This window comes from Haliaeetus leucocephalus, unplaced genomic scaffold (assembly GCF_000737465.1).
Source record: "Haliaeetus leucocephalus isolate CR32 unplaced genomic scaffold, Haliaeetus_leucocephalus-4.0 Scaffold229, whole genome shotgun sequence".
Taxonomy (NCBI): domain Eukaryota; kingdom Metazoa; phylum Chordata; class Aves; order Accipitriformes; family Accipitridae; genus Haliaeetus; species Haliaeetus leucocephalus.
Window position 1 is genome coordinate 13,013,505 of NW_010972665.1, and position 16,205 is coordinate 13,029,709.

At 39.8% G+C, this 16,205-nt stretch overlaps 1 protein-coding gene across 3 annotated transcripts in view; it reads left to right on the top strand.

Annotated features, from left to right (window-relative positions):
- Positions 1 to 16,205, top strand: part of REEP3 (receptor accessory protein 3) — a 40,648-nt gene that overhangs the window by 17,548 nt on the left and 6,895 nt on the right. Inside the window, exons 2-5 of one of the 3 annotated variants that reach the window (XM_010567908.1) lie at positions 3,863 to 3,935; positions 8,044 to 8,120; positions 8,637 to 8,757; positions 10,073 to 10,186. In XM_010567908.1, the coding sequence (XP_010566210.1) occupies positions 3,863 to 3,935; positions 8,044 to 8,120; positions 8,637 to 8,757; positions 10,073 to 10,186 (385 nt within the window). Of the gene's footprint in view, positions 1 to 3,862; positions 3,936 to 7,754; positions 7,932 to 8,043; positions 8,121 to 8,636; positions 8,758 to 10,072; positions 10,187 to 16,205 lie in introns of those variants that run through there. The other 2 variants (XM_010567911.1, XM_010567910.1) reach the window with 2 other exon arrangements.

The window sequence follows — 16,205 nt, forward strand, 5'->3', positions numbered from 1 at the left end:
TCTTGGATAGGCTTCTACAGATTAGTATGCTGAACTGGCATTCAAGTAGTCTGGACTCTTTCAAAAGGCATTCAACATCTGAAACATGTAGGTAAGCTCTGCTGCAGGGGAGTAGCAGCTTGCCTATACATATTAAAAAGCTTCAGGATCCATCTTCTGTTAACTCCAGTTTAGCATGAATTGTGAAATTCTGAGCATCCAGATTTTAAAGTGCCACTATGGTACACTAGTTATGCTTTTTCACATCAATATTGTTTTAAGGGATCTGCAGTGCACAGTCCCTTCCCACTACAGAGGAATCTGATCTCTTGGAGACCTGCTTGAAGTGCCCTTCAGGTCTTCTGCTGCTATTGGCCATTAACAATTCTGTTGTATGGGTAAAGGCCCAATGTATGCAAAGATTGCAAACATGCCCAGAAGACAGTTCTAGTCTTGTGTTGTGGAAGTGAATGCATCCTAGAAAAGAGTTATACATGATTAACAAGCTTTGACTCCTACTTACAATCAGGTAGTAATTCTTTTTATTGTCCTAAATTAAATTAAACCCAATTATTTTTCTTACAGCCTTCTTTGTTCTTTAAAGGTAAGAAAATATATGGTTCAGTGTCTGAGACTTTTTCTTGGGTTTTATAATTTTTAAATTAAATGGTGAGGAAAATACATACATATTACACATTCAGGAGAGGATGAGGATGTAGATGGATATTTACACATTTGACTGTGTCTGACTTTGGGCTTCTTAGTGCAAGAAAGATGTTAATTTATTTGACAAAGTTCAGTGGAGGCCACCAATGTGGTCACAGCCTGTGACTTGTGAGGAGAGTCTGAATGAACTGGGCTTGTTTAGCCAGAGAAGTGGTGGCTTTGGGGGGACTTATTAGAAATCCTGTGTTACTTTTTGGAGGTTATGAGAGCCAGGCCCATTCTCTTGGTGTTCTACTCAGTCAAGAGAGACAATGGTCATAAACTTCAGGTTCTGACTGGATATAACTAAAACTTTGCACTGGGAGGCTCATTAAGCATTAGAGCAGATTGCCCAGAGAAGATGTGAAATCTCTCTTTGGGAGTCTGCAAGACCTGACTGGCTGAAGCCTTAAGCAGCCTGGTCCAAATCTGATGTTGAGCTTGGTTTGAGCAGGAGATTGGACTAGGTGACTTTCAAACATGAAGGGTTCTGCAGTTATGCTTCCATAATTTTGTCCTGCCCCCTCACTTCTGGCATTTACAACTTAACATTAGTACCTCTGCCAGTATCCCCCTGCCTCTGCAACAGGCTTCCTTCCATGGGAAACTGTGTTTGTCTTGCACTAAAGATGGAGAAACCCTCCCTCTGTGGTATCTGTGATGTTGAAGAAAGTATCGCACCTTTGCTGTTAAGTGGAAAAAAAAAAATATGGAATTGTTATGTACTATGTTTAAGTGTTGGAGATGACTTTAGTACTCTAAATTGGCTTCCTACCAAGCAGATGACTTCTGCCTACATACCAGAGTGGTGCTTGAAAGATGGTGTATATCAAACTGACTGAATTCGAACTTATATTGATGCCTTGTATACTAGGAAAGTTCTGTGGTAGTCTGCAAATAACATCTTATAGAAGATGAAGACTCTTGGACTAGTTGCTTAAAAAAAAGTAAATTGGGCTACAAGTTCTTAGAATTCTTTCCTGGGTCTAACAGTAAAGCAAGGCTTGGTAGTGTCATGCAGTCTTGTGCAGTGGCTCTGTAGGTAGAACCACTTATTTAAAGCTACCTGACACAACTTTTAAAACCTTAAATTTTAGTTGATTATTTACTTTGGTAAACTTCAACCATTTGAGTTGAAGTCTTACATGCCAGATCTGTGTCCCAGGTGGATTCTTACTTAAAAAAAAAAAAAAAGCCTATGATGCATCTTCCTTTGCCTGTGAGAAGTTAAATTACTTAAGAGTTCTGAACTTTCGTAGAAGATATCTCTCTGGATATACCTACAAGTGTATGTTTCTCCCACATAACTGTCCTGAGCAAGTTTTAAGTGGTTGTTGTGGTTTGAGACCAGCTGGTAACAAAGCAGCACGAAGCCACTTGCTCACTGTCTTTCCCCTGTCCCCGGTGGGATGATGATGAGAAAATAAAAAGAAGCACTCGTGGGTTGAGACAAGGACAGGGAGGGATCACTCACCAATTATGGTCACGGGCAAAAGACAGGCTCAACTTGGGGAAAAAACAAAATCAATTTAATTTACTACCAGTCAAATCAAAACAAGGATAATGGGAAGTAAAACCAAATCCTAAAACACCTTCCCCCCACACCTCCCTTCTTCCTGGGCACAGCTTCACTCCCAAATTATCTACCTAACCCCCCTAGCAGCGCAGGGGGATGGGGAATGGGGGTTGGGGTCAGTTCATCACACGTTATTTTCTGCCGCTCCTTCCTCCTCAGGGGGAGGACTCCTCACTCTTCCCCTGCTCCAGCGTGGGGTCCCTCCCATGGGAGACAGTCCTCCACAAATGTCTCCAATGTGAGTCCTTCCCACGGGCTGCAGTCCTTCACTTACAGTCTGCTCCAGCACAGGCTTTCCCATGGAGTCACGGCCATCTTCGGGGGCATCCCCCTGCTCCAGCGTGGGCTCCTCTCTCCCCGGGCTGCAGGTGGGCATCTGCTCCCCCGCTCCCCTCCATGGGCTGCAGGGGACAGCCTGCTGCCTCACCACGGGCCGCGGGGGCAGCCCCTCCTCCGGCACATCTCCTCCCCTCCCCGTCCTTCTTCACTGACCTCAGTATCTGCACAGGGGTTCCTCTCACATTCCAATCCCCCTACTCACTGCAGGTTTCCCCTCTTAAATCTGTTCTCCCAGAGGCGCTACCACCATCGCTGATGGGCTCGGCCTGGGCCAGCCGCGGGTCCCACTTGGAGCCGGCGAAGCTTCCAGCAGCTTCTCACAGGAGCCACCCCTGCAGCCCCTTCCCCCACTACCAAAACCCCACCACACAAACCCAAAACAGTGATGCTGCAGAGATGTAGCCAGACTTGTCTGTAATTGCTGCTTTAGACCAGCTGGAACTAAGGGTAGGCAATTGCTTGACTTTACAAAGTGTTAACAAGCTGGTGAAATAAAAGTATGGAGCTCTTGCATTTCTCAAGAAGATGGCGACTACTGCTGCTCAATTTCTCATAAAGAACTGTTCCACTAGTTTGTGGCCAAGACTTACTAGAAAATGCTGTGTTGTAACAGAGTTGTGTTAGAGCAGATCTTTTTTTTTTCTGATCCTGCTCTCAGCTTGGCACCCTCTCACCCTGTTCTGCACCTTACTTTTGATGAATTTTAGCAGGTTGGCTGTCTGAGCAACACTGGATTAATTCCCACTTGCCTCCATTTCCGTGTGTTGCTGTTGCAGAGTTCTAGCAAAAGGAGATGAAATTATGTAACTCATCTTGTTGTCTTAAAATTGCTTTTGAAGAATCTTCTGGTAATCTGATAAGAGTAGATGATTCTGAATATCTACTGATAGTTGTTAGAGGCTCTTTAAGTGTGATAGCACTGTCACTGTGGAGGAAACAGTCTTTTGGTATGGACAGACTGCAGGACTGGTTTTACTTGTAGCTGAACCAGAAGAGCTCCTAGTTTTACATTCTCTGTTAGAGGCAGTCTTACACAACTGTTCGTTGTCTTCAGGGCATACAGCCTTTTCTGTTCATGTTGCTCTATTTTTGTGTATTGTTAAACTTCCTCCAAGCAACCTATAATGCTGTGATTTTTTTTTTTTTCAAGCTAGAGAATGGGATTTGTTTATAAAGTTGGCTGCATTGCTCTAACAGTGTATTGTCACTGTTTTGTTACATACAGTATAAGAGATGCTGAAAGGTCTTTTTATTTTCCAATAGGCTGGTGTTTGGGATGCTGTATCCTGCATACTACTCATACAAAGCTGTGAAGACAAAAAATGTGAAGGAATATGTAAGTTGCATTCCTTTTAATTGCTTAATTAAATGCCTCTGCTGACATAGAACTGTGAAATTTTCATTATGCAGTGCAATAAATCATATGAAAGCTTGATTCGACTATCTTGGTATTAGATACAATACCTGTGTGAATCTAGTGGTAATCCTGTGATTCTGTCTGGAGGGCTGAAATTAAGGTTTCTGAGACTGTTCATAGACTTTGCTGAAACGTGTCCAACACACTATGCTGTATACAGATATTTTTAGGAGGATTTTTAAACATAAACCTTAAAGTGTTGGCTTCATTTCAGCAAATTGCCCAAAATAATGCACTTTGGGCAGGGGGTAGAAAAAAGGTTTCCTAATTCTGCCAACACCTGTAGCATAAGCAATGACAAATTGATTCTCAGTGACAACATGAACAGTAGCAGCAGTTTAATTATTGTATGGAGCTCAACAGGGGATTTAAAATCTACCTGAGAAAAGGGTAGCTCTGGTTAATCTATCATTCCTCAAAGAGGCGGAAAAAAATGTAACCAGGGAAGGAAAAGATTTGGTGATGTGGAGGAAAGAAGCAGAACAGACAGGAGAGTAAGACAGAAAAAACCACAGTTATTGTAGTTACTGCAGTTTAGAATTAATCTGTGAAATTACTTACTTTTCAGTGTGAGCCATGACGATTTCAACAAAAATGTTACCCAGTTGCAGTCACAAGGAGCTTTGGTCACTGAGTTACTTCCTGGCTTTAAGAGGCAGCCTAACTTGATTTCAGCAGCTAACCTGTATTCTCTCCTGAACCTTGTTCTTAACTTGGCTGCCTGACTCAGGATGGAGTCAGTGCCAGCAGTTACTTTAACTTGGCAGCCATAGCTGTGACCTAATGCTGCTGTCTGGATGTGTGATGTCTCTGCGTTGTACTTGGTTGTAGTAGTAGAATGCAGTAGTGGTCGTTCCTCCCTTTGTATATCTTGCATTTAATCTGATTGCTCCATCAAGGCTCCGAAGCGGACATCGTATACTTCTGGTGTCTGTACACAAGCTGATTAGAGCTTATTTGTCCTGCTAGAGCTAAGCTCAAAAGGGATCCAGAGGCTAAGTAGAGGGTAGCAGTTTCAAACTCTAATACAAGAAATCACTTTAATTTAAGAAGCTACCATTGCCTCTTGCAATGTGTTTTCTAGGAAAAGTAATGTTTGTAGAATGCTGAGATTTTGACTCTTACCTCAGTTGTCCAGTTAGCTATGACTGAGCTGTCTTTCTTGGGCATCCTTTTTTAGAGATGCCTGCCATTTACACAAGACCTTTAGTGGGCCTGGAACTATATTCTTCCACCTGTGTATTTTCATTTAGTGTTAAAACACTGCTTTTCACAGGTACCTGTGGTCTCTGAGCAGTCCCTGAACTTGCAGTTGCATACAAAATGTTCATGGGGCTGAAATGAATGAGACCCATCACAGTGACTTTTTTATGGGCAAGGAATGACATTGACTTATCAGTGAATTGCCACTCCATTGCTGGTTGGGTTGAGCGTCCAGATAGATCTTAGGGATGATCCATTGTTTTCATCTTCCCAGCTGGGTCATTTTCTTTCACGGAGAGGGTGTAGGTTTAACTGCAGCCTTCCAAATGGCACACCTCTGCTGCCAGTCATGTTATGGCCCAAGCACAGTTTCCTTTCCAGGGTTATGTGTGGCTCAGGAACCATTTGTTTTTGTTTGCTGGATTGCAAGAGCTTTGTTACAGTGAAATTTTTTACTTAGCCACTGCTTCCACCAGTAAAAAAAAACTAAACAAAAAGTATGGATATCCTGACTTGCTGTGTAGGTCACAATGCATCGAATTGTTGAAAGATTATTTTGGTGGGGGGAAGTGTTGCTGCTGGTTTTGGTAATTTAAAAGACTTATAGGCTTTAGTTCTAGAAATTAGGATCTGTGCCTTTGAGGAGATTTATTTGTTCTTGTAATTACTCTGGTTTAATGGAGTTGACTAAGATCTTTGAGGAGTTTTTTCACTGTGTTACACCAAAGATGTTGCTTGTAATAAGCATCTGAAATGTAGTTTATAAGTCTGAATGATCAGTCTTCTCAAATCCTGGCTTCAGAATCCTGACTTGAAAAGATGTGCTTCAGCCAAAGCCAACAGAGATGAGCTTAACACTAGGATGGTAGAAAAAAAGCTCAACAAAACAAATCTGTAATCGCCCTTTTAACATAAAAAGCAAAACTCAATCAAAGCTTCTGTAACTTCATCTTTAAGAATTAAGTAGATGATATTCTTCTGGGCAGTGTCAATTATGACCTGTTTTTCCCTGGGGTGTGGCTATTTTTGTTTCTGGTATGAAAACCACTGTAATCACTCAGATTCATTTGTCAAGGATACTTTTGGTACCTAATGCATTAGTTGTGTTAGAATATGATTTGACTTGTGTTTTTGAGAATCTTTGCCCAGACCTCAGCAGGACTCCTGGCAGATTTCATGTGCCCTTCTGCAGAGCATTTCTTACTGTTCCTAGCAGCTCAAGAGAAACTCTACTTCTACTGTTGTTCTTAATTGGAAAAATAGATGTTGATTAAAGAATGAATAGCCTGGATGAAATACATTGGAAAAAAATTGTCTTGCATGGCATCTTAAAAATTGCATTGCATCATGCTTAGGTTGATGGGGCAAGGGTGGATGTTGATTTTATTTTTATTCAGGTGTTGACTCTGGTTCATGGAAGGGTCACCAGTCTAAATGTCACATGGCCTGTCAGAGATAACTTTAGCTGTTGTGTTTGTCTTAGTTTATTCAAGCCTGAAATAATCTAAATCCTCAGAGATTGAAGAATGTCATCACATGACTGAGTTTCTCTTCAAATTGAAATGCAGAAAGGCGTTTAAGGGTCTCAAGTTGTGACAAAGGGAGTGGTTTTATAGGCAGCAGTATAGCATTAGTTTTTGAGTACTTATTTAAGTCCACTTCAAAAAAAGATTGCTTTAAAAGTGAAGATTAAATCTGAGCTACATCCTCCATAGGAATGCATATATATTGCTCCTTTTGAAAGAGGGTATCATGAATTTAGGACTCGCGCTAGTGTCTAACAAATGTGGTGTTAATGCTTTGTGGGTATACCGGAAGAGTTAGTAGTCTGTATATCGCAAATGAAATGAGGTTACTGCATGTGGTTTTGGGTGATGCTTTTCTTCTCTTTTCTGTCTTTTTTTTTTTTAAGCTGTTTTGGTTTTTTTCTAGCATAGATAGCGTTGGAATTTAAAGAACGTGGGCATTGCGTTAGTATGAATGACCAGTGGTGATTTGCACTGACCTATTTTGGAAATATATTGCATTTGGCCACTGATATCTTAGAGAAGACAAATGCATGGAACTACTTCTATAATAGTTATTCTAAAAGATGTAATCAGTTTAGACAACCAAATTTGAACAAATGCTCAAGAAAAATGAGCAATTTAGTTAACCTGTATTTTAAGAGCATTGTCTGATTTCAAAACAATGATGTATAGTGTAAATCTTAAACAAAACAAAAAGTAGATAGACGTAAACCCCTGAAGCATTAAGATGCTTACATGTGAGCTCTCTTATTCACAAGAATTTTGTGGTTCTTGGCATATAAATAGAATTAAATTAGAACTTAACTGCAAAGTATAGCTGAATAACGTATGTTGTGAAATGAAAGCAAGGGCTACCTGACTTACTAATGCTGACTTTTGTGTGTGTGGTATAAACATATGGATGAGTGTGGAAGAGAATGAAATATTCTTTAGTGCTAGAGTGGGAATTGCACTTCATGCTTATGATAATCTGCTGACTCTTTGCAGTGTTTTTTTTCTTATCACTAAAGCTTTCTAGAGGCAGAATCAAATCTGTGAAGCCAGCCTAGGTGAGGTTGTGACTCTGGTGACCCAGCCATTTCACTTACCTTGTTGCAGCTGCCACCAGTTCTACTTATGAACAGAAAAAACCCTTAGAACCTTGATATAGTTTCACATGAAACCTAGTTGAGGCAGACTTGAGGTACTGTTGAGTGTATTGCTTTGACAGCTCTGAACTGACTGTACGGTGTACAGTGTATTCTGTGTAAAGGTGAAATCAAAATTCTTGCTGAAGATGGTGTTTTAATTTTCAGGTTCGCTGGATGATGTATTGGATTGTGTTTGCTCTTTATACAGTTACTGAAACAATAACTGACTTAACAGTCTCTTGGTAAGACCCTGCTTTTTATGATCTCTGAAGGAAACTGTATTTGTTTCTGATGTTCTTTGATTTGTAAAGATGTAATTCTTTATAAAGAAGTTGTGCTTGCTGATAGCCCTTTTCTTTCAGGAAAAGATCTCAGTGTATGTGAGGAATAACATCTGGTTTCAAGCTTGCTGTACACTGTCACTGGGAGTAGGGACTGTAAAACTTGAACTTTTGTGGTAGAAACTGAATAGGGGAATGGAACTCTTAAAGCGATGAACTATAATTTCTCTGCAGGAATGTATAATGCAAAGCAAGTATATTAACTGTTTCAATTTGTTAAATGACAGTACAGTCAATTAAAATAAATCCATAGGTCTAACTTGTTCAATTTTTGTCTAATACAACTTCTTGTAAGTGAAGAATCCTGTATGCTAATATGTAATTGTGTTATTTGAAGAGAGGTCTTAATGATGGTTAGTTACTGTGCATTTTCTTCCTGCAGTTGTTGATTTCATGCAACCTTTAACTTGTCTGTAGGTTTCCACTCTACTATGAACTGAAGATAGCTTTTGTTATTTGGCTCCTTTCCCCATATACTAGAGGGGCAAGTTTAATCTACAGAAAATTTCTCCACCCGCTTCTTTCTTCTAAAGAAAGGGTAAGAAATAATTTCTTATGTTTTTAATACCTAATAGGGAAATACCATGTGCTGAAATACTAACTGTTGCTAGATACATGATAAAAGCAGTTACTGGTTTACCAGTCAGCATGAACTTGGACTCCAGAGGCAAGTGCATATGACTGTCCATATATATGGTTCCGTTTAACTTATATGAGCAGACAATGCACTACTTTCTATTGCGATGAGATAGCTTGGTGTTCTCTGGTCTACTTAAGGAGTGCACTCTGTGGAGTCCAGTTGAGTGGAAGTCATGCAGTTTGACTTTCTACTGGAAGAACATGTGCAGTACTCTGTGCAGAAGCATGAATGCAGTTTCAGCAACAGCTCTTCATGTTACCATTTTTTCTAGCTTAACTTAGTAATAAAACTTCTCAGGACGAATGACATCAATGACTTTCCTGATGTGCAAACTGACAGGATAAGAGGAGAGACTTTCTGCTGAGGTTTAAGGGAAGACCAGTCTGCAACAGGAAACACCCAAACAGAAAATAGCTAAAGGATATTTAGCTTTAGCTAAAGTATGACAGGACCACAGATCTGCTTAGCTCTTTTTCAGTATCCTGTTTGGATGTGTGGAAAGAGTGATTAGCAAAGGTGTGAAGACTACCACTGAAAAAAAACTCACAGTACAGAAAATAGCATTCATAAAGGTCAGTGCTGGGCTTGGCCTTTATTAGGCAAAACAGGTAGCTGACATCATGTCCACTGACGTGAACAGTAAGGTCATCTTGACCTTCTGAAGGTTGAACTGTAAATCGTTTGCAACTTATATAAGCTAAAGGGCTTTTTCCCTGTAGTCTGTTAGCTGTTGTGAACTACCTTGAAGCCTTTATCTCCAACTCCAGGCATTTACCACAGCTGGGGATAAATGTCATGACTGTATTGTCCTTGGTGCTTGACTATGTCAAAGCTCTGGCTTTAGAAGTTCTTTGTGAGCTGACTCTACCTTTCTAAGGAGCTCTCGGATTTCATCTTAAGCATGTTATTTCTTGAGCAACTTTTGTCTGACAAGTTAAGCTTACTCTCTGTAAGGAACTTGCTATGTAGCTGCAATGTTTGAGCTGGACAAAAGTGATCTATTTTATCTTCTTGTTTGACCGGACATAATCCTTTTTTAAATGAGAGAGTGTAAGTGAATGGAACATCAGTATATGATGGCAAGAGAAATTGTCCCATTAAATATTTTCTTAAAGATTTCTTCCGTCTTCCTTTATTGGTGGAAAAATAATACTGTGGGGTAATGTGACTTTTATGCACAGCCCTCTAAAATTTAAGTATGTTTTGCTTTTAGGAGATTGACGAGTACATCGTACAAGCCAAAGAAAGAGGCTATGAGACCATGGTGAATTTTGGAAGGCAAGGGTTGAATTTGGCAGCAACTGCTGCAGTGACAGCAGCTGTAAAGGTAACTTTTTGCTTGCATTAATTGCTTTTGTCCTTGATATAGAACAGTGTAATTGTACTGAGCATTTGCCTTTCCTAAACAAAAAGATTAATTCTGCAAATGTATTGAAAACCTCAAATGCAATTTAAGGATTGCAGCCCTCTAGTCCTCCTCATACTATGTTTGTTTAAGATGACTTGTAGTTATTCCTTGGATGGGGGCCAGTTTACTGTAATTCAAAAGATACCATGCAGTTTTCTGTGCAGGCTTTTGGTAAAGATGACTGTTGTTTCTTTTCTGTCTCTGTTGTGCTTTCTGTTGGTAAACAAACTATTTAAAGGACTTCTGGCTTTTCTGGTGTTTTTCTTCAATCAACTTGAGGTAACTCCACATACGAAGTAAGGCATGAAAAATTACTACCACAGATAAAAGTTATCTTGACACAATTAACTTGATTGCAACTTCTCAGTTGAATTATTGAATTAATACACTAAGCATAAGCTTGCAGTTCGCTGTTTAGCATACTCTTGCTTTGTCATGAAATTTGCATTAAATCATGAAGTAACCTGTGATTGTTCCTGAATTATGTTCCTACAGAACTCATGACCTTCAGTTGAATTTCAGAGGGTTCTAGGTCTAGGAAAACAAAATACAAGCTTATAAGTAAGATTCTAAGCAACTTGTGGCCCACCAAAAGGAGTATAACTTTAGGGAATGTGTATCCTGCCTAATAGTCATTTAAACCAAAACACAAGAAAAAGTATGGAAAGAAAGATATGTATGTCCTAGTTAAATGATTGTTTTTAAGATGATCAGGATTAATTTTTTCCTGGGAATAAATGAAACTGCTATGTTCATAGTAACATGATTGAAAACATGAACACTGTTATTAGATAACAGAAAGCAATGTAGAGATCCCTGGCTGTCAAAGTTAAGTAGGTACAGCTAGCATTTAAACTTAAATTTCCATGCTTGTGTGTGAACTTCTTGCTTTATAAATCAAAGAGATTTCTAAAAACTACACTTTCAAATGATATCTCAAAAAGGTTTGGAAAAATAGTCATGCATATCTTGTTTATTTTCTCTCTTTTTAAAGATATATGTGGGTGATAGTGTAGAAAATATCACTTTCTGTTTTAAAATATGGATGTAATGAGCCTGAAATACTGAGAATGTGATTCAGTTTCTTATTCAAATTCTTAGTATTGCCTTGAGGCATGAAATAATTTAAAATGAAATAGAGTACACCTCTAAAGGAATGAAAGTATTCAGAGTGAAAACAGGTTATTTAAAAAACCCAAACAAACCCAACAAACAAAACCTCGAAGTACTCTACTGGGAAAAAGTTTAAGAACTATGCTAAATGCTAAAATGCAAATTCTTTGCCAAACAGCAAATGATGATTTATTACAAGTGCACCTGTAATGATGCTTATGCTGTGTGTGTTTTCCTTAAGCCTGGCTGTCTGGCTAAGGTTGGATATTTCCTTGTTAATCCTTATGGTGTTACAGAAATATTGTAAAATAAATAACACAAATATCTCCTCCCACTTCTGAAATAATGAATAACTTTTTCCTGAATGTCTGTGTTTTAGATTTCATTGCTATTCAGCTGTGACTGGCAAGATGCCTGCTCTATTTGTTAAAACTTGTTAAACATGCTCATGAATATTTGTACAGAATTAGTTCAGTGCAGATGAGATGCTTGGGCCAAACAACTACCACAATACCAAAGACCTAAAATAGACGTGATTTTTAAACAGTATGAAAGAGGAGACTCTCTGAAAATCTTTATTTTGGCATGTTAAACCTCTCTTCAGTTTGTCATTCCAAAAAGCTGAGCGTGACTGCTCCATGCAAGCAAATGGAGACAATGCATGTGTTCTTGATTTTGTTCCCTGTTTTTCAAGAGTTGACTGCTGCCTCCAGCAGGTGAAAAGATTAGCCCTTCATCATGAGCTGGTGGAGCATGCTATAGGATTTCAGGAATGGAATCCTATTAGTGGGATCAGTTTTGATGGGAAGGAGACACCCTTTCATCACTTCTTTTTTTTTTTTTTTTTAAGGAGCAGGCATGCTTATTCTGACATATTGGATCTCAAATTAGGAGTTGAGAATGTGGGAGGTTAAACACAAGAGGAGGTCCAAAGAAAGCTTCTGTTCACTAAAGTGTCCAAGCAGAAGCCACTATGCTGTCTGCTTATGCTGACTTTTAGGAGGGTGGTAAAATTGGTTGGAAACTCTGGAATATTTTCAAGATCAACGGTGGGAAAGAGCGTTTTTCTCCAAAAGCTGTCAAAGGAATAGGGGATTAGTATTAAAAGGCTAGTTGGCTGTGTAGGGAAGGCTGGAGCAGCCAGCCAGGTCAGTCTACTGAAATCTGGCATAGCTACAGTGGAGCGGGTTTAAATCTAAGTTGAAATGTAATTGGCAGGAGTCATGGCTTATAGCTTACATTTCTATACTGGTATTTTTAGCTGGTACTAGTTAGCCACTGTTCATATAAAATTTAGTGTTTCAAAACCTGCTAAATAGCATACATTAGCAAAATAAATTGTGTTACTTAAATTGACATGGCAGAAAATAAATCTTTGTAAAATCCTGATTTCAGGAAACTTAGAGATGTAAAAGTCAGCCTAGATCGTATTTCAGTTTACTAAAGAAATTTTCTTTGGGGTGTAAAAGAATTGGCAACAAGATGGCTTTAATGATAGGAAGATTGTTGGAGCTCTTTCAGCTCAATAGTGTATGGATTTGTGGAAAACACTAAGTTCCACTGATATATCTTGTATTTTGATGCATCATCTTTCCAGGTCCTCTGAGATGCTGGTTACCTGTAAGTTCCAATTTTTGCCATCACATAAATTCTGACTTCTCAAGCTACTAGTGAAAACTTGTTTCTATATCACCATGTGTGCAACGGCTGCAGAGTAAGCTGTGAAATGCACTGTACTTCTTTATGAGGTCACAGAAATATTGTTCATTTGTAAGGTATTATATGGTGCTGATAATAATACTACTGATAATAATAATATTTTGAGGGCTGTGTTTCTGCGTGTCTTTTGGTCATCCTGAATCTGCTGCCTCTTTGCTGGTTGAATATTATTCTAACGGCCTTGCTCAGATTCCCCTTCTTCCCACTCAGGGCGTGCAAGAGGAAGGAGGTATCTTGCAGCCAGCTGTGGCATACAGCCAGTATCACTATAAGCTGCTCAGCTCAACAGCAATATTGCTTTCATCCCTCCTCCCTGCCGGGACTGCCTGGCATGCTGCAGGGGTCGTTCATGGGACAGCGGTCCCTCTCCAGGTTGAGAGGGAACAGAAGTCATTCCCTGTCAGCCCAGATCGGATCAGGGAGAGAACAGCTGGGAATGTGGGTGCTGCATGCTGCAGCTCTGCAGCCACAAAGCTCCAAGCAGCTCTGTGGACGCAGAGTCCATTGAGAAGTTGTCCAATGAAGGCAAGCAGCTTTATTCAGTGATCCTGAGGGGGTGCAAGTCCAATTTAAACAACAACAACAAAAAATTCCTGAGGCAGACATACTGTGTGGTATCTGTTTCCAGCAACTTCCCTGGGTTAAGTATATAGACTGTAAAAATATGTGCTCAATAACATTTCATATATGAGGGTCAGCTGATGAGACAGCATACTAATAGCTTACCAGAGTCTGAGTTGTCTCAAAAGGAGGTCCCTTAAGTAGGCTGTATTTATCAAAAACTGCATTTAGAAACCTATTACAACTTTAGTGTTTCAGATTGGTCACTGGTAATGAATGGGGTCTCTGAAAAGTTTCATGTGTTTTAGGAACTACTATTGAATAAATAAGCAAACTCATTCTTTAAGACTTGCATTTTCTTTAAGACAACACAAACTTCACAGTTCGTCTCTCATCAACATTTGCTGACATAGAAATTTGAGCACTGAAGTTGTTCTGTGCTTTTTTTGCCTGCATTGTAATTGTAAATGTGTGTGTCAATCTTTTGTGGTGTAATTTAGTTGGCAGCCTCTGGGCTGGATGCAGTGTGCTGTATTTCTTCCTTACTGGTAGGATCTGTTGAAATAATGGGACACCAGTGCAGGTGCGGCAACTGCTCTGCCATCTTCTCGTGAGCAGCATCTTGGGGCTGTGCGTATGGCTGGGGAGAGGTGATGACTGTTGCCATACCTATGGCATGAGTGTGCAAGTAGGAGATCCCCCGTCAGCTCCACCTGCAATTGGATTGCTCTGCCTTCTGTTTTGTGGGCAAACATCTTGCTTTCAAGCTGTGGCTAGTAACTGTCTGAACTTTCAAACAAGATATCAAAGCTGTTAATGCATTAATAGTCTAAATGTGAATGTTACTCTCATTTCCTGCAGTAGAGAGTATTTTTCAGCCAGACTTTTACTCTGAGCTGATAGTAATTCAGATCCTCACAGAATGCTTTATTTTGGCAGAAAGCAATTACCTGCTTCTTTCAGGCATGGGGGGGTAGAAGAATCTTCCTAAATATTAAGCGCTGTATAAGCACAAGGATGTGGGTTTTTTCAAATATAATTAAAAAACCCATACCCACACAAAACACCTTGAAATTTGTCCTCCAATTAGTCTATGCAGTGGTATGAAGTGAAAATCAATCTTGATTTTGGAAGGACTGGATCTTCCTAGGGGTGGGTTGAAGGCTGCATTCAGGCAGGAGACTAGGGGGACTGTAGGGAGTACCTGCATAGGGTTAATAGGATGTGTGACCATGACTGTGCAGTACAGCAGTGGTTATGCAGCCCTTGTTCCTACTATGACTTGCAGGCATATGTGCTGCATCTCTTATTTGTATATGTATCCTTTCAAACTTCTTAGTATTTGCTGTTTGTAACTTGAGTAAAACTTTCCATCTTGGCAAGTAGTTTCGGAATGAAGGGCCTGTTCTATGAATCTGTTATGTCCTCCCTGAATGACGCAGTGCTCCACAGGAGCTCTAGCCTCATCAAGTGTGCTGTTTGGTTAAGGGCACAATGTTATTTTATGTCATATAGTTGACTTTTTTCCCCTTTTGAAAAACAAAATTCAGTATCCAAAAGCTGCAGTGAAAAATAAGGTTGAACATTCCCAGCTTGGATCTCGTTCTCTGTATCTACAGTGGAATGGGAAATACAGGCTTGTAACGTGAATTCTTCTTAGCATGTTAGTTTTTATAATCTTAATTACATTATCTTGTACAATTTTCAAATGTCTTTCTGTAGTATATCACATGATGAATGAATTTGCTGTGCAACTGTTAAGCAAGCGTGTCTCTCTATACTTTTGCTTATGGCCAAATCCAGCTTCTGTCACTGTTTTGTAGTTGATTCTGTCCACACTTGGTGCGTTGAGTTGTACTAAATTTATGTAGGTTCTACTGAGAACCAGCTGGGTCCATTTTATGCATTCATCAGTGTTCAGTGATTGAGACCTGAGTCCAGTTTCATCTCTTCAAGCAATGGACACAGACTGATCACCAGTCTTATGTGTTGTATCAGATACTGTAAGCTGTTACTTGTCAAAAGAAGCAGTCCTGTCTCTCCAGTTCTCTTCTTTTCTCTGGTGTCCTAGCAGCTGACTCTGAGTTCTCAGGCATAGCTCGTTCCTGATTTGGTTTACTGTGTGAATACTTTTCAATCCAAGAAGTGGAGTAGTGGAAAGGCAGGATTCCTGCCTTAAGGCAGGACAGACCTACCTTAAATCAGCCTTTTTAGGGAATATAATTAACTTCAGAATTTCTGCGGTAGTACTGTACAGACTGTACAGTGTCCGTAGTGCATTTTAACTCAAAGGCAAGCCGTAATTGTGTTCTTGACAACTGTCAGTCATCCTACTTCTACTTCTCCCATAAGAAACCCTTTCTTTGTTATTTAATGGCAATCTATGAATGGTGGTGTAAAAATTAAAATAGGTGGTTCTTGCCTGTGTAGCATGCTTAGTTTTGCATGCTGTACTAATGACTAGTCATTAGAAAATTAATATTAGGTTTCAGCCACTCTTCCCCCCCCCCCCCCCCCCCCCCCCCCCCCTTCCCCGGCAAACCTG